Source organism: Penicillium digitatum, chromosome 4, assembly GCF_016767815.1.
Source record: "Penicillium digitatum chromosome 4, complete sequence".
Classification (NCBI taxonomy): Eukaryota; Fungi; Ascomycota; class Eurotiomycetes; order Eurotiales; family Aspergillaceae; genus Penicillium; species Penicillium digitatum.
In genome coordinates, this window is record NC_089387.1 from 2,121,168 (window position 1) to 2,141,237 (window position 20,070).

General features: G+C 49.3%; 6 protein-coding genes across 6 annotated transcripts; 2 read left to right on the forward strand and 4 right to left on the reverse strand.

The window, feature by feature from the left end:
* Positions 1–63: 63 nt before the first annotated feature.
* Positions 64–1,745, reverse strand: Pdw03_0708 (AAA family ATPase, putative; the record flags this gene model as incomplete). The annotated part of the gene is made up of 2 exons (XM_014680484.2): positions 64–77; positions 149–1,745. The coding sequence occupies 2 exons, from the start codon at positions 1,743–1,745 to the stop codon at positions 64–66; spliced, it is 1,611 nt and encodes a 536-aa protein (XP_014535970.2).
* A 461-nt stretch (positions 1,746–2,206) lies between these two features.
* On the forward strand, positions 2,207–3,971 carry Pdw03_0709 (Kynurenine aminotransferase, putative; the record flags this gene model as incomplete). Its single annotated transcript, XM_014680485.1, has 9 exons — positions 2,207–2,280; positions 2,334–2,402; positions 2,471–2,555; positions 2,610–2,715; positions 2,778–2,850; positions 2,906–3,059; positions 3,111–3,124; positions 3,182–3,605; positions 3,681–3,971. 9 exons carry the CDS (start codon positions 2,207–2,209, stop codon positions 3,969–3,971), a joined length of 1,290 nt encoding a protein of 429 aa, XP_014535971.1.
* Positions 3,972–4,427: 456 nt separating this feature from the next.
* Pdw03_0710 (uncharacterized protein) lies at positions 4,428–7,973 on the reverse strand (the record flags this gene model as incomplete). Its single annotated transcript, XM_066099698.1, has 5 exons — positions 4,428–4,918; positions 5,054–5,944; positions 6,006–6,086; positions 6,142–7,057; positions 7,107–7,973. 5 exons carry the CDS (start codon positions 7,971–7,973, stop codon positions 4,428–4,430), a joined length of 3,246 nt encoding a protein of 1,081 aa, XP_065957425.1.
* A 2,845-nt stretch (positions 7,974–10,818) lies between these two features.
* Positions 10,819–13,029, forward strand: Pdw03_0711 (Pheromone-regulated multispanning membrane protein Prm1, putative; the record flags this gene model as incomplete). Its single annotated transcript, XM_014680487.2, has 1 exon — positions 10,819–13,029. The coding sequence occupies one exon, from the start codon at positions 10,819–10,821 to the stop codon at positions 13,027–13,029; it is 2,211 nt and encodes a 736-aa protein (XP_014535973.2).
* A 385-nt stretch (positions 13,030–13,414) lies between these two features.
* On the reverse strand, positions 13,415–17,685 carry Pdw03_0712 (Xanthine dehydrogenase HxA, putative; the record flags this gene model as incomplete). The annotated part of the gene is made up of 4 exons (XM_066099699.1): positions 13,415–15,098; positions 15,167–17,115; positions 17,185–17,388; positions 17,455–17,685. 4 exons carry the CDS (start codon positions 17,683–17,685, stop codon positions 13,415–13,417), a joined length of 4,068 nt encoding a protein of 1,355 aa, XP_065957426.1.
* Positions 17,686–18,147: 462 nt separating this feature from the next.
* On the reverse strand, positions 18,148–20,011 carry Pdw03_0713 (Xanthine dehydrogenase; the record flags this gene model as incomplete). The annotated part of the gene is made up of 2 exons (XM_014680489.2): positions 18,148–18,217; positions 18,279–20,011. 2 exons carry the CDS (start codon positions 20,009–20,011, stop codon positions 18,148–18,150), a joined length of 1,803 nt encoding a protein of 600 aa, XP_014535975.2.
* Positions 20,012–20,070: the final 59 nt, after the last annotated feature.

Below are 20,070 nucleotides of genomic sequence, written 5' to 3' on the forward strand. Positions count from 1 at the left end.
AGGTTTCTCTCGTCCATAGAATTTCCGTGGTTCAGGGCCGATGGAAGTATGAATACTGCCATGTCAGAGTTCCAGGCCTGGACATGGTGTATAGTTAGAAAGACCTGATCAGACAGTGAAGACAATCAATCTCTTTGATATGACGTACTGTTCAGATCATGGTCTCTCCGCGTGCCCAGATCCAAGTCCTCCAGGAAGGTACGACCGAGGAGTTGCTCTGGGAGGTAATCCTGTTGGACCTTGCCGTCCACATAATTTGGGTTATACTTGTATTCTGCACCATAGCCTAGCTCCTTCATGAGCTTCGTTGGCGCATTCCTCAAGTGAATAGGAATGGGTAAGCCCGCGATTCCTGGCTCGTTCAAGACGGCAAAGACGTTATTCAAGCCACGGTACGCGCGAGTGCTCTTTTTCGATAGTGCCATCGCCACGGTAGCGTGTGCCAGATTGATTCGTGCTTCTGGGAGTCCAATCTTCTCAACGGCTGAATGTGTGGATATAGCAAGTGACAGCATGGTGTTGTCCGCCAGGCCAATGTCTTCGGAAGCGACAACGATCAGCCGTCGAGAGATGAAGAGGGGGTCTTCACCCGACTGAATCATGCGAGCAAGATAGTAGAGCGCCGCATCTGGATCGCTTCCTCGAATGGACTTGTGAAAGGCGGAGATTGTATCATAATGCTGGTCTCCAGCACGGTCATATACTAACGTCTTAGTCAGGGATTGTTTCAGGTCCTCCTTGTCCATTCCAGGCCTTTTTGAAAGATCCATGGCTAGCTCCAACAAATTCAGCGAAGTGCGAGCATCTCCATCGGCGAATCTAGCGAGATACTGAACCAGCTCTGCGTCCACCAGTTCAGAGGGTGAATAACTCGGGCCTTCAACCCGGAGAGCACGATGAAGGATCGAAGTAATATCCTCGTCGGTGAGCTTTGAAAGGGTAAATGTGCGGCAACGTGAGAGCAGCGCATTTTGGACTTTGAATGACGGGTTTTCGGTTGTGGCACCGATGAGTGTGACCTGGCCGCTCTCCACTGGGCCTAAGAAGACATCCTGTTGTGACTTGGAAAATCGGTGAATCTCGTCACAGAAGATAATGGTCTTTCTCCCGGTGAGACCCAGCTCACTACGAGCTTCGGCAAATATCTTCTTGCACTCTGCCACGCCGCTGCTGGTACTGTTGATTTCCACAAACCTGCTGCCCACTAGCGACGAAATGACTCTAGCGATCGTTGTTTTCCCTGTCCCTGCGCTACCCCACAGTATCATACTTGGTACTCTGTCCTGTTCGATGAGTCCGCGCAGGATGCCATTTGGTCCGACAAGTTCTTGGCCGCAAACTTCCTCCAGAGTTTTAGGTCGCATGCGTTCCGCAAGAGGTGCTGCTTTGTGGAAGGAGTTGATCTTCGCACGTTTTGCTTGTGGCTCTTTGAAGTCACTCTTTGCTTGCCTTGACCCATCTCGCTCCCGCGTGGGGTCCGCTTCCTCAATAAATGATCGCTTGCCGTTTAGAGGGCGTGGGGTAGTTGTGAGACGCGACGGGGACTCCTTCGGGAAATTCGATTGAGCAGATGCTTTGCGCGCGGATGGAGGTTGGAACATGCTGGGGACTGGTCCCTTCTGGGAAGATGCCAGCTCTCCTGGAGAGGAGGACGGTTCTTCAATGAAGCTCTGGCAGCCCGAGTCGATATGGTCGTTGATCTTCAATTGGGAGACAGATTGCTCACATATTGGACAGGAAACCATGATGACCGGACAATAATCAGGTCATTCACTAGGTTATTCAAAAACTTCAAGGTGAGGTAAACGCAACGCGGATGCGACGCGTTCAACGCGTTAATTAGTAAGTAGCAGGCCTTGGTGCCTGAAGATGAGCAAACAACAAAGTCCACTGCCACTATGAACGATTGATATGTAGATATATAAATGTAAGTACATAAATGTACTATATAATCTCCGAATGATCCGAAGACATAAAACAAAACAAGCTGGTCCAAGTTCCGAGGGCCGTCAGGGCCGAGTGCGGAGCACGCCATGGTGGGGAAATCTAACTCCTCCATACATTGACCTCCCTCTTCTTACTTTCTTCAATACTCATGTTCTCCCGCTCTTATCGCCATATAATTGCTCAATCACAAAACTGCAGGTTTCGAAACCTACTATCCGCCCCTTTGACATTACCCCGACCTGGTTACATCGCAAGAGCGATGTCGGCTACAGCTTCGCGACCCGATCCATTTCGCCCCGCGAAGCGGGTGGCAGGACAGCGCCAGGATGTTTGGTATGTAGTTCTGGGAAACAAGCTCTGGACGACAAACTTAATCGGGATTCAAGGTCAATGGTCAACGAAGCCGCGGTGGCTTCGCCAGTTCAGCCGATTGTGAACATGGGCCAAGGGTTCTTGTGAGTCACGCTATTTGGCCCTAGATCACTTCAAGGGATAGAAATTGATGTACTGTCTTTCTGCACAGTGGCTATAACCCTCCTAAATTTGCTCTTGATGCGGCGAAGGATGCGCTAGACCGGGTGGAATGCAACCAATACTCTCCGACGAAGGTAGAGACCGCCAACAAGTCTGGGCATGGTCACACAAGTGCTCATACAATATAGGGCCGCCCCCGCCTCAGACAGGCTATCGCCGATGCTTACTCCCCCTTCTTTGGCAAGAAACTAAATCCCGAGACCGAGGTCTCGATCACAACAGGCGCAAACGAAGGTGAGAGATTGGTTCAATTTACCTACAAATGAGCATTTGGCGCTGACAAGTAACACGAAAAGGCATGCTCAGTGCCTTCATGGGCTTCATCGAGGATGGTGATGAGGTCATTATCTTCGAGCCCTTCTTTGACCAGTAAGAATCTCTATGTTTTGAGCTAATTGATGGGATACTAACTCGCTTGGAATAGATATATTAGCAACATTGAGATGCCTGGCGGTATTATCCGTTATGTTCCTCTCCACCCACCCAAGGATGGTGCCACCAAGACCTCGTCTGCGTCGGAGTGGACTATTGACTTTGAGGAGCTCGAGGGTGCCATGAACTCTAAGACCAAGATGATTGTAAGCATGCGAAACCAAAATTCTCATGGATTTTCAAGCTAATTGTAGCAGGTCTTGAACTCACCGTAAGCAGCCTTTATTTACGGAGACAAATACGATCTCAACTAACCCTATGTTAATAGTCACAACCCCGTCGGCAAGGTCTTCTCACGTGAGGAGCTCGAGCGCATTGGTGAACTGTGTATCAAGTACAACCTTATCATCTTATCCGACGAAGTCTACGACCGCCTTTTCTACGTTCCCTACACTAGAATCGCCACCTTGTCCCCAGAGCTGTACGAACGCACCTTGACAGTGGGCTCCGCCGGCAAGGCTTTCTACGCTACTGGTTGGCGTGTTGGGTATCTCATCGGCCCTGAACACCTGATTAAGTACGTGGCCGGTGCACACACCCGTATTTGTTACAGCAGTGTGTCTCCTCTTCAGGAAGCTGCAGCTGTTGCTTTCGAGCAGGCAGACAAAGAGGGCTTCTGGGACGAGAGCCGAACAGACATGAAGGGTAAAATTGAGCGATTCTGCGAGGTCTTTGATGAGCTTGGTATCCCGGTATGTGACCAATCTAGCCCTAACTATCAAATCGACCCTTCTACATATTGATTTTACTGACAATGACATGTACAGTACTCTGATCCTGAGGGTGGATACTTTGTGCTTGTCAACATGGCCTCTGTCAAGCTCCCTGCTGACTATCCTTTCCCGCCACATGTTGCTAGCCGTCCTCGGGATTTCAAGCTCTGCTGGTTCCTCATCCAGGAGGTTGGCGTGGCTGCTATCCCTCCCACTGAATTCTATACCGATGCCAACACTCACATCGCTGAGGATTATCTCCGCTTTGCGGTGTGCAAGAACGATGATGTTCTTGAGACTGCTAAGGAGCGCTTGAGAGGACTGAAGAAGTACATTACCCAGTAAAAAAAACATGCAGTGCTTTGATATGTGAGAAGTGAGGAGATGTGCATATATTTGTTACGATGCCAATAGACAATTGGATTTGATTTAAGGATGTAGGATATGTGCCACTGAAACCTATTCTCCTTGTATCCCTATTTCCTTCCATGATAAATCTTCTAGTACAAATCTACTCATGCACAGCTACTTAGTGTAACTTACAGCACCTAAGAACAATGAACCAGGCACAGTAGGACAAAGGCACAACCTCGCAACGGTTTTTGTTTCTAGAAACAAAGAAGGGGGCGGTCAACTCCCCCTCCAACCCACTACCACCACCGAAAACGTAATACATAAATGGGTATCCTGGACAAGGGGGGCATCCACCTAATTCGCACTGATGACATCTCTCTCCAAACCAGCCACCCCAGGTCCCAGGGCCCCGGTACAAAACAGATGGGCTAGGGAGGGGACGGCTCCCTACCCTAACCACGGCATCTCCAGCTCCATGGGGCCCGTTCCCGCCCCGTCCCAACCGACGCCACGACAGAATGTCTGCCGGTCCATTGAGAGGACCTCCGAGAATCCTGCCCCGCACGTGCGAGCCACCACGTCGCTCACCGAAGGATGAGTGGCTCGGTGCGCCCTCAGAATCCAATAGTTGGATTCAAGTGCTTCACACACTCTCCGGAAGCCCAGCCCCATACGGTGGTTACCGAGCAACGTAGGGCGACGCTCGCTCGCGCAGGTCAGATCCTCGCAGTGGCGTCGGTCAGCACCGACCCACTCCGTCTCACAAGCATGCCGCAAACCAAGACGGCTCTCATCGATGGTGTAACCCATCTCGAGTTTCATCTGGTGGCACAGCATGCTGTCCATGTCCTTGTCACTGGCCCACATGTTGTGAGCCCGCATCCAGTCTCGAACAAGCCGATAAAGATAGTCCACGAGGGCTGGATGTTCAACCGCCGCTAGAAGGAAAAAGAGTCAGCATATGTTCTAAAGGGTAAACAATTGCGAGAGTTGTATAACTATCAAAGTGCGGGGAAACCGAGAGTGAAGTGAATTTAAAAGTGCAAGGAAGCTGAAACTTATTTTAAACTTACCGAAGAGACAGATTGCCAGGCACCGGCGGAACCGGTCCTTCTCCTCGGCGTCCTCGAATCGCACAATATTTGCGATTCGAGGTGAACATCGCAGCCCTATGTGACTGGGAGCGTCCTCAGCCTTCACCGGGTCATCCAATTCCTCGAATAAAAAGTAGTCACCTCGGTCACGGGCGGAACTAAACCACAGTGCCTGACGATGGCGCTGAGGGGTGTCCCACAGGTGAAGGCAAGGAAGCATTGGTGGACCCATGAGATCGTCGTACGGAATCAGACTGGCCAAGTGCTGTTCCAGGACTGGAAGCATCGTGCAAACCTCCCAGTGCCTCTTGGCATCCTCCCACAGGTGGCTCTTGCCGCAGTAGCGGACCAAGGAAAACGGCCCACACTTAGGGCAAATAACGGAGACTCCATCCCCCATAGCACAGAGAACTTTGCAGTCTCTCTTCTGGCAAGCAATACCGACCTTGTGCAAGTCCATCTGTAGCTCAGAGGTTTGGGCCCCAATTTTTCCGAACTGCTTAGCTGTGGGAGTTGGTTCATCATCCTCAAACAACTCAGGTGGAGACGGAGAACGACCTTCCACTCCATCGCCCTGAGAGGAAGCACTAGATACGAGGTTCTCAACATCCGCATGGCGTACTTGATGACGCTTCGTCAAGTGCTTGCGCCGCCGTCTCTCGTGCTTCTTCTTTTTGTATGCGGTCTTCTTGCCAGATCGGCTAGACTCAGTTAGGCTTTTTTCACCTCGCAGGGCGACGCCATCTGGACTAGGATCATCTTTCCCAAATTCAGCTGAGTCTGTGGTGGACGAGGCAGAAGAGGCACAGGAGGACGATGGAGGATCAGCCGTTGGGGACAATTGTGCGTTTTCCTGACTCCTGAAGAGCCCTGCAATCTTTTTTTCAGCCATGTATTCAAAGAAAATTTTATATAGAATGTAGCTGCATACGTAGATTGGCCGCATCAAAAGACATACATCGACGCAAGATTGGCTCCTGCACCTTGTGGCCGCCAAGAAGCTCTTCGGGGTCTAAGTAATAGTTAGCATCTGCATCAACAATGATTCAAAAGATGGAGATACTTACCGGAACACCACACCTCGTCCACGTTGTCAGAGACAGGGCACCGCATTCCAACCTCATCCCCCCGCGAAGCAAGGCACAGCTCATCCGAGGTCTCTGCTAGCTCAATTTCTTCCGCTTTCACTTCCCCTCCCCCCTCGCCCCATTTCTTCCATGAAATACTCATAGGTGTGAAAAAAGATGAAAGTGAGGATGAGGGGTGGGGAGTGTGGGGGGAGAAGTGGGTTCGGGCTGTCTCGAATGATAGAGAAATCGGTGTAGACAAGTCATTGGGGTAAATAGGAGACTGGGGGGCATTGACTGTTTGTTGGCCAGCAACTGCTGCAAGTTGCTGCTCAGTCGGGACATGCTGTCGAGCAATATCTAGTACACCCGGAAGTAAGTCACCGCAGCGGTCGTCAGCACGCTGGTTATCAATCTGGTCTGTAATGTGGTCCGAATTCTTCTTTCCTATGTCAGAGCCAGACGAACCAGGCATGCGCTTACCCTTCCCTTTACCCTTGCTATTTGACCTTTTGTTGCTCTTCTGAGTATCAATCGTGAGTGTAGAAACCCTTTTAGTCAACACTTTCTGGGTTGAATTTTGCTTTGTGAAATCTTCCTGAGGCATCTCTTGACTCCCCACAGTCTCCATCGTGTGTTCGTGCCCCAACACAGACTCCTCTGGAGTTTGCATGGCTGGCACATATGGCTTTTCGTCCTCAGATCTTCCTTCTTCTGCTGTGAATGGTTTCCGGGCACTTTTTTGGGGTTTTTTTGATGCTTTCTTCCCTTTGTCCTTCTTGATAGAGGAAAGGGTATTTCTGTCGACAAGCAATTTTCCAAACAAATTGCTTTCGCTGCCGCCGGTCTCTGATATTAGCCATTGAATCCGTAACCATATCCGGACCGGAAGTGCCATCCATTTGCCGTAAGTGCTCTGTAAAATGTTAGTTAAATTCCAAGTTTAGTGACGGTTGTAGACCGACAGGGTCATTCTTGGAGATGTTCTGATAGAACTCCTCACGCTCATCAACAGTGACCAACATCTGTTCCTCGGCTTTTGCATTCCGGGCGCTCACAAACTTGAACTTCAAGGTTGGCGATTTTTCCTTCGTCTTCATCCAGCTTACTCGACAGCCGGATATCTCCCATGGGGTTGTCCAGTTGATGTAATAATTATCTCTCTTCGGGTTCTTCGACTCTCGAAGAGCCGGTGCAGAACCAGTCTCGATATTGCTCATGGCAATCTTCCTTGGAGACATAAAGAGTGCTTCGATCGACTGCATTATCCCCATCATGCCACCTGGGTAGCCAGCAGGGACCTTAAAGTCAACGTGTACCATTTTGGGGCTTGCAATTTCTCCATGAAGTTCGCACTTGGGGTTACCCTTTGGGTAGTTCTCCACGGCGAACTTCGGGCCAGGGGTCTGCCAGTTCTCAATCTTCAGCCTCAACTGGCCATTTCCCAGTGTGAGCCCAGCCTTTTCGTCATTCCAACCATCTGACTTGGACTGGACTTTGCCAAAATCTTGATCTGCAGATCCGCTTACCTCGGGTAGCGCTATATCAACGGCAAGTGATCCAGGGTTGAGGAGCTCTGGCACTCGGGTTTCGTGTGTGGTGTACTGATTTGTGGATAAAGTCTGAGCCTTTTGGATGCATTGCTGAGATTCGGGCTGATCTTCGTGTGTCTGAAGCAGTTCAATCTCAGCTTGGCTCATCTCAGGATTATCAGAGCTGAGCAGCTGGGTGTACAATTCCGACTCGGCGTCCTGTCCCTGTGACGAAGCAGCTGATTGGGAATCGTGGGGGATAAGCTCGCCACCGGCGAACTTGCTCAAAACGGTAGGCATCTCAGATGATTATTATGGCGAACTATTGCATTCATCTCGTCAGTAAGTGCCTCTCCACCGAGTTGACACTTTCCAATACACACCGAATGGGGGGGAAATGAGGTACTTGATGTTTTTAGCCGAGCATGGGAGTCAAACTGACTATGCGTTAGCTGAGGTCTATCGAAGTCGGATGCCATGGCTAACAAGAAAACTCACTTGATGAAAGGCAAAAGTTTACAACAGTTTCTTACTTTCCACTGACTTTCCGATGTGTTAGTTGAGGCTCATAGATGAGATGCATGAAGATCTTACCAAGTACTCCTCGTTCAGCACAGGCTCTCTTCAGCCCAAGATAGTTCTCGTTTCAAGAAAGATACCTCTCTGCAAAATACGTCACTCAAATGTGAGATGGGTCATAGTTATTCCCAAGAAATGACTTACCAAGGTCAGTTCGTGACAGACTCGTAACTGTGAGACTTGATCTCACGCGGGAAGTTGTGTGCACTGCCCCGAACATGTATCAGTCGACAGTACGATGGGAAATATGGCTTCACAAGAGAAAACTTAACAAAACTGGTGCTTGAGACACTGAAAGCTGTGGATCTGGTTATAATAGAAAGATTGTGGATGCTGTTTTGATCTGATCATGGTTCCATTAGCCAATAGTTATGGGCACATGGAATGATCCAACACGTGAAGATGGGTGATAACTTACTGTTTGCGGCTTCAAAGCTTGGCTCATGTGGTAAAACAAGCTTCTTCTCATCAGCACGATGGCTTTAGTCAGTGAAATGCATAAAGAGGGATATGCACGAACCAAAGCTATGGTGTGTGCGGGAGGGAGAGGATTGAAAACAAGAGTTTGGGAAGAGAGGGCGATGCAAAGAAGTAAAGACACCAAAAGAGGAAAAGCTTCGGCATTCGACGACAACGAATGGAGCAAACAAAATTTGCACGTGCTACCGCCCCAGAGTCTTCAGTAGGAAGTTGCGACTTGCCAGACGAGTGTGGTAAAAGTGAAGATAAGTACCTGTGTCTCTTCTCAGCAAACTCGGCAAATGCATTTTTGAGGCTGATCAAACAAATCGAGTGGAGCATCTAGGAATGAAATAGCCTCAACAGCATCTACCAGCGGGTCATGGTGCTGTGGATTTTTTATCGTCAAGATTTAGTTCCGGTCCTGACAATTACTCGACAAAGAGTCTCAAATTGAACTTTGAAAGCTTATCTGGGACGGAAGATTTCGTTGGTTACCATCCCCAAATGATCCATACGTGATACTGGGAAGTCACATTGAGCAAACGCTTTGGCATGCAACAAAAACAGTGAAATCGATACCATTTGCTTGTCGCCCCCACGCGAAGACCAGGGACTTAAACACGAAAATTACATCCTATTCCCACCATTACATCTGAAATACCAAGAGCAGGCATCTAAATAGCTACGTCCGACAGAGCCAGCTTTTGCCCAACACTCGACTATATCAAAGACGAGGCGAAAGAACTGACATGTGGTTCGGAGGCCGCGCCAAACGGAGTGACAAGGCCAGGAGGACTATTTGTAGACAGTATCTATCATCTCTTAGCTACAGATACAGCAATTCAATTTGATGATAGATCCTACAATCTTTTGTGCTTTACACAAATCTTCTCTACATAGGTCTCTCGAGAAACCCACCTGAAGCATGCATATGAAGACTATCTTGGAAAAAGAAACAGAAGAAAGGCCAGTATATTAGGGATTTATTCTAAAGCTACTATAGAGGAACACAAATTAAGCAATTAATTGGGGGTTTGAGCGTCTTCTTACCAAGGAATTCAAGGCATGTAGTTGCAAGTTGTTAGGGTGCGATTGGGTCACGTGTGGTCACGTTTCACTGCTCTTTCAATGCTGGCGACCACAACTCGAATAAGCATCAAGTACCGTTTTCACGCACCCCACCCTTTAGTGGACTTACTAAATGAACTATGATCACAGTGGAATACATTTTAACACGGTTGACTACCTCTCTTTTGCCCAAAGTTGTACTCGTGAAAATTTGCTCTGCACTCGAGTGCAATCTTCGGTGAATCGATTCACAGGCTGGAACACTCGAGTTGAGCGGCAACATCCAAAAAAAAGACTAACCTCTAATGGCGTCAAAGCATCCACATCGTCTACACGCATGCCACGGGACTAAAATATCTGTACAAGCATGATGTTAGATCAAGCAGCAATCGCTGTCCGGCTATTGGCTCCCAGTCGTGGGCGGCTAAGCGCCCATAGTGGCTATATTTGGATGATTGTCCACACTGATGCTTTTGACGCACATGGTAGCCAGTGAGATTCTTTGATGCTTCATGAAACAAAACATTGCACAGACCTCTTGTCTTCAGGCCCTTTTTTCCATTTTCCTTGTTTCAAAATGGTTATGGTTCACTCTGATTGGGGCTGTCTCGACTACACGGTGTTGCCAAGGTCCATTCAACTGCTTCTTTGTGAGCAAAATTGGGCTATTGTAATTTCTGCTGCCGCCCTGGATGCATGAGAAGCGTTAGTTGACGTTTGCTGGATATTTGAAGATTGATTGTCCCTTGTTCTATTTTGATTCTATTGTTTTCAGTCTGCCACCGGCTCTATTGATCTATTGATCTCCTCTTTCATTCAACATTTATAAGAAGTCAGATACGTCATGTCCCTCCACTAGTCCGGGCTTTTCCTTTGCTATCTTTTTCTTCTTTCGAAAACTCTCCGTTTTGATGGAGGTTTGCGGATTGTTCCTTGATTTAATTACACCCCCCAAGCATTCCCTAGCCTTCGCTGGACGAGATTACGCCTGAAGAATTTGCCAACCATTTTTTTTTCGAAAAAACGAATCACTACAATGGCATTCTCCCGATCTGGCCGATCGGTCTTTCCACTGCTCCCGCCTTATGGGGCTCACGATTCAAGCACCGGGCGGATAATCCCTCTACATCCTGATGGTCTCACTCCCTATCTCGGTCTGCGAGCTCGACTTTCACAAGTATGGATCAATCGATGGACAATACTTCTACTGCTTGTCCTCCTCCGAGTCTTGCTTGCAGTTGGCGACCTGCAATCCAACATGGCATCCGCCAAGCGTGAGGCGCTCTCTGCATGCACGTCTGTGGAATCTATGGGTAGCGCGATGGCTTCAATGCCACACTACCTATCCAAAGGTACTAACGAGCTTGTGGCTTCCTCGGTTGATGAGGCGGTTTCTGCCCTGAAATCCGTGTTGTTGATGACTATCACGGGTGTCGGGGAGATCCTCTGGTTCGTCATTAACATGATGTACTCCACCTACGCCTGTCTCATCACAATGGCCGTCCGCGGCACTGTAGGAGCCGGGATTGAAGTGATCAAAGAAGCTACTGAGTGGATCAACAAAACCCTCAAGACAATCAGTGGCGACATTGAGAGCACCGTCGACAAATATAAAGACGAACTGAACTCATTCCTCGAGACAATCAACAAAGTGGCCAGCGTGTTTTCGGATGATCCTAGTCCAATCAACCTCAACAGCTCAATTAGCACGCTGGAGAATCTGTCCCTTCCGTCGTCAGTGAACCGCACGGTGGAAAAATTGAATAGCGTGGTCCTTCCCAACTTCAAAGAGATCCAGAATTACACCAAGACGCTCTTCCAAACGCCCTTTCAAGAAGTCAAAGATTTGATCAACGGAAGTTTGGGCACTTACAGCTTCGATCGGTCCGCTCTCCCTGTCCCTGCCAAGACACAGTTGACCTTCTGCAACGACAACAAAGGAATCGACGATTTCTTCAATGAGGTCACCGAGCTAACACTAAAGGCACGCAAAATATTCATTGCTGTCCTCATCATTGCTGCCATATTAGTGTGCATTCCAATCGCGTGGCAAGAAATCCGCCGATGGCGCTCAATGAAAGAGCGCTCCCAGTTAGTTCGCAAGGAAGCCCATGATCCGATGGACGTTGTGTACATTGTCTCACGGCCATACACCGCCGCTGCAGGTATCAAGGCAGCAAGTCACTTCAGCAACAGTCGCCGACAGATCCTCGTACGATGGACCATTGCCTACGCAACATCCCTCCCTGCTCTTTTCGTACTGGCTCTTGCACTGGCAGCACTATTCTCTTGTTTGTGTCAATATCTGCTTCTCCATACGGTCAAGCAAACTGTCCCAGCGCTAAGTGCCGAGGTGGGAGAATTCGCAGACAAGGTCGTTGAGGCACTTGAAAGAGCCTCGACCGATTGGGCTACCGATACCAACAAGGCCATACTTAATCTCAACAACGACCTAAACCACGATGTCTTTGGCTGGGTCAACACCAGCACGCATGCCATTAACGGGACTCTAAACTTCTTCATTTACAACACATCCAGTGTTCTGAACGAGACCTTTAAAGGTACCATTCTTCAAGACCCCGTCTACGAGCTATACGAGTGCCTCGTTGGCCTGAAAGCAGAGGCATTTCAAAAGGGTCTGAACTGGGTAGCTGAGCACGCACATATCTCCCTCCCTACCCTCCCGAATGACATATTCTCCGCCGGTGCCGCCTCCAGCATCAATGACACGTCCAATCCTTCCGACAGTTTCCTCGCCGATTCAGGCGACCAGACAGCCAACAAAATCACCGAGGTCGTCACCAGCGTGATCAACAAACTCGAAGCAGCCGTGCGCGTCGAAGCCATCATCGCCACAATAATTTTCCTGCTTTGGGGTTTCATAGCCTTTGTTGGTATCACACGAGCCATGATGCTTTTTTGGAGCCGGGACAAGCACCGCGGTGAGGGGGGGCAGGGTCATATTCTAGATCCAGTGCCCAATGGTGGGCCACCACCTCAGGATCCAAGAGGTTTTACTGAAGTTCCACTCACTGCTATCCCGAGGAGCATGTCTGCGGATGGACACATTGCTCCTCACTACACTGCGGCGGCAGCATCCTCTTTGCCTGTGCGTAATGAGACGCCGTCATATGGTGATGAGAAGCTTGGTTTTGCAGGGCAAAGGAATTATGAGCATGCATTGCAGGTGGACTCTGGCCCTGATCTGAGGGGAAGTAGCTACGTTGAATACGATGTGAGGCGATGATGGGGAAAAGTTTTCTTGTCGTCCTTCACCTCTCTTTTCATCCTCGACTTTCTGAAGAGAAATTTCTCTACACATTCTCCCCTTGTCTTTGTGCCATCTCTAGCATTGTATTACACTCGCCTTTGCCATTTATTTCTATGTGGGGTCGGTGTTTTGTTGTAACAATTCCCAATAATATTGCACACCTAGTTTAGAACCAAAAAATACAATGTGATTTTGAAATCATAGCTATCGTAAGTTACATCCCAAAAGTACAGCTCATACAACACGTCTTACAAGATCAATATTAAAATGCGTAGAAAGTGTCAATCTAGTAGCCTGACTGTACTAATTAAAAAACACCAAGACAGGCTCATAGAGATACTTGGCCACAAATGAATGCCCGCTATATGGCAACAAAGAAGCTCTTCTCCCCTTCCTTGGGCTGCACTCTCACCCTCTCGATAATCGGATCACCGCAGCTAATCCGAATACGCTCAGGTGTAGCAGGTGATTCCAAAGAGAGTACGCCATTCACATTCCACTGCTTACGTGCAGCCTTCAAGGCGTCACGAATAGCGAAGAAAACCGCACTGCCCATAAACAAGGGCGGCTCGCCGACACCACGAGAGCGTTGAATGGTGCGCAAGTTCTCCCACTCCACATCCTTAAGCAAACTCACATTGAAAATCTGAGGGATATCACGGAAGCCAGGGATTTTGTAACTACCCGGGCCTTTGGTGAATATTTGACCGGAGGCACGGTGCCAGAGACTTTCTTCGGTTGTGAAGAGTCCTTGTCCTTGCACAAAGGCGCCTTCAATCTGGCCATAGTCTACTGACGGGTTTATACTGCGACCCACATCCATCTTTATATCGGCGCGTAGAGGAGTCCAATCACCGGTCAGCGTGTCGATCTGGACTTCGGCTGCGGTGACACCTTGTGTGAAGTAGAAGAACATCTGGCCGCTGTTCTCGCCCCAAACATAGCCGATATCGGGGGTACGGTAGTATCCTTGTGCGGAGAGGTTGACACGGTCGAAGTAAGCTGCGTGGGCAAGTTCTTTCATGGTGGCGTTGGGCATCTTTTCACGGAAAGGACGTAGGCGTTCGTTGATTTGTTCACAGGCATTGAATATGGCGTAGCCGTTGAGGTCGGAGCTTGCTGAAGCAGCGGTTGCGGAGGTATTGGCCACTGTATTAGTTGCGGTCTCGGAGATGAAGACGCTCGCCTGTGGCACTTGCAGCGCTTCTGCGGCGATCATGGTCATCTTTGTGTGGAGGCCTTGTCCCATTTCAACGCCACCGTGTGCTACGAGGACACTGCCATCGTGGTATATGTGAACCAAAGCTCCTGCTTGATTCAAGAAGAGAGCTGTAAAAGAGATACCGAACTTGGTTGGCACAATCGCCATTCCACGTTTGGACCACTTGTGCCGCGTGTTGTATTCCTCGACAGCCTTCCGACGCTCGTTATAAGAACTCTCCTCTAGCACTTGCTTGTACATCAATGGCACATACCAATCTTTGAGCGGCTGGTTGAAATGTGTTGTGTCATCTGACTTGTACATGTTGATGGCTCGGATCTCTTCGGCCGGAATGTCCAGATGATCTGCAATCTCTGATATATAACACTCGGCGAAGAACAGGCCTTGTGGACCTCCAAAGCCACGGAAAGCTGTGTTTGAAACAGTATTGGTTTTGCAGATCCGGCCGCGCACACTGACATTCGGAATTTTATACACGCCATCAATGTGCGACAAGCTTCGCTCCACTATAGCGCCAGAAAGATCTTGAGTGTGACCTCCATTGGCAAATACATCTGCATCCAGCGCAAGGAGTTTTCCATCTTTGGTCACACCCACCTTCCATCGACAGAGGAACGGGTGACGCTGACCGGAAGTCAGTATATCTTCATCTCGGTTGAGCATGCATCGCACGGGTCGTTTTGTTTTTGCAGCGGCAGTGGCACAAATAGCGGCTAGCTGAACAGATCGCGATTCCTTGCCACCAAAGCCACCACCAAGTCGCTTCACACGCGATACAACTTTATTCGCAGAAACTCCGGTCACCTGAGCGACGTAGGCTTGTCTTTAAAAAATTAGCTCATTCGCTCGAACTTTTATGCTTGAAATACAGTCAAATATTTCGCTACTCACGTTTCGGTAGGATTCTGGGTACCACTCCAAATCTCCATTTCACCATCCTCTATCTTTGGAATTGCCACACAGGCTTGAGTTTCCAGGTAGAAGTGCTCTTGGCCACCCATTCGCGAGGTTCCAGTAAAGATGTGGTCAGCTTGCTTGAAAGCTTCTTCAGTATCACCATTCTCAATGTAGCGATACTGCTCAAAGTAAGACTCTGCCTCGATAGCCTCTTCAATTGTAAAAATGCTCGGGAGATCTTCGTATTCAACCTTGACAGCCCTCATACCTTCCTCGGCGATCTTAGCGGAAGTCGCGAGAATCACACCAATCGGCTGACCAGCAGTAGTAACTTCATCGACGGCAAAAAAAAGCTCATCGGACTTGGGTTGCCCCCACCAGTTTGCCTGGGGGTTAGGAAGATCCGTGTGGTCCACGTAGTCTGTAACACCAGGAATATCTAATGCAGCGGACGGGTCCACGCTGAGGATCTTGGCATGAGGCTTGGTAGACAGAAGCATGCAGGCGAATAACTCATTCTGTTGCACAGGAATATCATATGTGTATTGAGCCTCTCCCGTGGTCTGCTTCAACGCAGCGACATGCGGGGTCGCTCGTCCAAGAATCTTCTGCTGATAGGCGACAGAAGTTTCAAGATCTTTTGCTCCTGTGGAAATTGCTCTTTCGATCTCAGCAACAACATCTGGATCTAAATCCGAAGCCTTAACATCGAGTCCTGAAAGTACATCGTGATAGAATCTGTAAAAGAATCCTAGAGCCAAAGACCTTCGGTAGCTAGCCATGCCACCAGGAACTCCAAAAGGCAGGTTGAAGTCCTGCTCCAGTGCGCTCATGACACCCTCTAGGGTTGCAGGGTTCGTGAACTTTTTGCCAACCAAAAATTCCTCGGCATTCGTCGCTGAGACGGTCATAGCCGCCATACCACCAAACACAAGGTTGGAGCTAATCACATCATTAGCACCAGAAAGAGTCACACGTAACGCGGAGTTGACAATGGCAATATCATCGTCCTTCCGCTTAGCCTGTTTGTAGGCTCGCATGTGCTCTCCATGTGCCTTCGCCACGGGAATGCGCAAGCTAGCTATGATTGCGTTGGGAGCGAGGGCAGTCTTTCTGTATCCTTGAAAGAATTCGGTCATTGGAATCTCAGTCTCACCTTCGAGAGACCTAGCCACGAGAATGGTGTTGGTGGCTACCAAAACCGGGTTAAGATCAGAGATGGGTGATGCAGTGGCCAAGTTACCCGCCGGGGAAGCGACATTTCGGATCTGTCGCCCAGCGAAATAGAGCAACTGTTTCTTGATCGCTTTGAAAGGTTGGCCTCTAGCATCGCCGTATTTCTCTACCGCTTGGTCACAGATGTGCTCGAGGTCGGTTAAAGATACGTTTGCACCGATCTCCAGAAAATCGTCGTGCAAGGTGAATTTTCGCAATTCTGGGATATCTCCCAGGTAGACGGAGACAGCGTATTGCATTGCCTTGAACTTGATCTCAATCTGAGTCTCTGTGCTTCCACCGACTAGTTTTGCGTCTGGGTGGACATTCTTAATCTGCAACAGTTGCGCGACGGTCACTGGTCGGTACCACTTCTTCTTCCTGTTGCCAAATGCTAAGGGTCGGTATTCGTGTTTCCGTAGGGCTGCAGGGAAGATCAACTCTGTGTCTGGACTGTACGGCTTGAATTCCGGTGCAGGAAATTTGTAATCGACTATCTCGTTCTCACCATCCTTAGAACCTTTACAGCAGCCACCGGGGCCTTTTTTCTCCATGCAGCAGCCCAATCCACCAGCAGAGGGCTTTCCACAGTTGTTGGTTGAGTTGAAGCTTTGAGCAGCATCCAGGATAGGTCGGTAACCCGTGCAACGGCAAAGGTTTCCATCGAAGGCTTCTTCGACGTCGTGCTCCGAGGGAGACGGGTTGTTTCGCAGCAGGGCATAAAGAGACTTCAATCTATAAGTCAACTTAAGATGCCCACAAAAAGCTAATCAAGCGAGGGGACCACATTGGCGTACCATGACTATTCCAGGAGTGCAGAAACCACATTGACTTCCATTACCGACCGCAATCCGCTGCTGGATGGCGTGGGGATCCTTCACATTCCCAATCCCTTCAACTGTAATAACGTGCTTACCGTCAACGCTAACGAGTGGAGCAATGCAGGCATTCACGGAGGCATGGTAGATCTTTTTCGTTGAAGAATTGATATGGGAGACGACCTATTGATCGTATAAAACTTGGGTTAGCACTAGGTACATAACCCAATACAGTTGACTTAAACCCACCACGGTGCAAGCACCACAGCCTCCCTCGGCACACCCAAGCTTTGTGCCTGTCAACCCAATACCCCGCAGGTATTCGAGTAGAGTTACTTCCGGGTTGATCGTATCTACTGCGACCTTGGCGCCGTTGAGGTAGAACCGAACAGTGTCATCCCAGTCTTTGGTCAATGCAGACAGGCTAGTCGGCTTTTCAACCGCGACCGTGTGGTCCGTCTCTAGGATTTCCGGCTCCATAGTGGAAATGTAGGTTGTGGCGATATTTAGGAGTAGGCTTTCAAGGGCGACTTCAGGTGCGCATTTTGGCTTTTGTAGCGAGCTTTGGAATTCAACAACGACCTAAATCAATTACTAAATTGCCAAGTCTCAGAAATTCTGTATCAAAGGAGGGGAAATGCAGAGGATGAGATCAGTTCTCCAGATTCGATATCAGGTGCCCCACTTGGAGTTGTTATCTTTGCGGGGATCGCCACTGTCCGATGGGAAATCGGCTGACCGTCGGATTCCGCCTTGGCATCTCTGGGGGCCAGTTGTTTTGCTGGGATTACCAACTATCCATCGACATTGGAATTTTTAAGAAGTCTGGAACTTCTGCGCAGTGGATAAGATTTCTATATTTGAAATACGCCAAACCAAAAAAGAAGCTACAATTAAGATTAGAAAGAAATGGTGCGTAGATGGTAACCCGCAAATGCACGCTCACAGCCTTGAGCCAGCAAAATACTTCTCTTCATCTTCCCACTTCTGGCGTTCAACGACGCTTCGGGCCCTGTATGATAATGGAATTAACAGAGATTCTATGAGACATAAGGTACAAGGCAACGACTTACCGATAGGCCTTGACAAAACGCCAAACCTCTGTGTCTGCAAGGTTCCAAGCCTCAACAACATCCTTGATGTTGATGCGGTTCGTTTCTTTATTCTTAATTACCTCGCGAGCCTTTTGGATCAGTTCGTACTCTTTGCCGATACCTTGCTCGCTTGGCGTGTGATCCTGCGCGCTCTTGGCGGAGTCTTTGTCGTTCTCGGTTGCGGGATCAATCTTACCCCCACGAGGGATCTTGAAACCAAACTGCCATTCAAACTCATCCAAGAGTTCTGAGGGGAGACTCTGGCCTGCTTGGGCAGGGAGAGATTCCACTGTCATCCACAAAGAAGTTCCGACAGCATCTTCGCCTGCGACAACCTGCTTGAAGATCACTCCCCGGTATGAAGAACCCAGTTCGGGTCGAAGGTGTTCCTTGGTTACCTCAGACAACCATGCGTCGCGCTCGGTCTCCCGGCGAACTAGCGGTGTAGTAATCTCCTCGGAGTTCTTCTGCAAGCTGATAAGAGTGTAAGGGTGAGGAAGGGTGCCGATGGTGAACAAGAAAGTGGTGTTTTTATAGGTCGAAGGCTGGCTGATACGCATGGGTTGCTTGTCCGTCCCAGACCCGCATGGATGGCATTCCGGCTCATTGGGTGGACAAGAGTCGGGAATGGGCGACTCGGGGCACTGAATCAGGGCCTTTGCAAGCCGAAGGGCAGGTTCCACCAGCGCAGTGGTGTGCTGAGGGAACGGTTTTAGCACAGCCAGTCCAGCAGGGAAGGAACTATGGAAGTGATTATGGAGGTGGGAGTTGATCAATTGGACAAGAGCCAGCTGACCGCTCGCAGGGCTCTGGGTCATCTTTTCATGCACGACAGAGTAGTGAGAGGTAATGAACGAGGATTGATAAAACGCCAAAGCGCTCGGCGGCTCAACTTTGAATAGTTCCGGTGCAATTAAATCAAAAAAGGACTGGGTTTTGTCATCGAACTTCAGGACTGCGCTCTGAATGGCCGTGTCGATCCGCGACTTGTCCGCTGAGTAGAGGCCATTCTTGAGGTTCTCAAATCGGGTAATTGACTCCGGGATACTCCCCCGGCGAAGATAAGAGAGCATTGGATCATCATACCGCGCCATGGGGAAACAGTGGAAGTCCGCCAGCAAGCCGGTTCCCATGTGCCCCCACGCAAGCCAGGCAAACACCTCGTTTTGTGCTTTGGGTGCGAGTTTCCACTTCTGAACAATTTCATAATTGGGGTTTTTCATCGCATCGCCCGGAGTCAATACTACAGGCTTGAATCCTTGCGCAAACCATGCCCGACGCCACGCGAGAAGCAATTCCGCATCGGCGTTCTGCAAGTCCTTGAGATCCTTGCCATTGGCTTTGTTGGGATTATACTTCGCATCGTAGTACGTGTAAATCGGTCGACGTTCGCGAAGGGGAGGGAGGACAGATCGATTCTCGTCCAAGGTGATAGCAGAGGAAAATGGGTTCAACCATTCGAGGGTGCTGTACCATTTCGATTCGCCGTGTGTGCTGTTGTTCTGTTCCTCAGGCTGCTCGTGGGAGGGAGGGCGGAACGATGGCAGGTGAAATTTGCTTAAAGAAGGTAGTTTTGATGTAGACACGAACTTGGCCGGACCTGTTGCAGAATGCTCGCCGGTATCAGGCACCGGAGAGGACGAGAAAATGAAAAGCAAAAGCGCGACGAAAACAATTACAGACAGGAGGGCTGTACTCCTGTGAGGAATCATCTTTCCAACATTCAAACCAGAGGACCTGTATAAAGGCCCGTCAAAAGTTGAGAAAACAC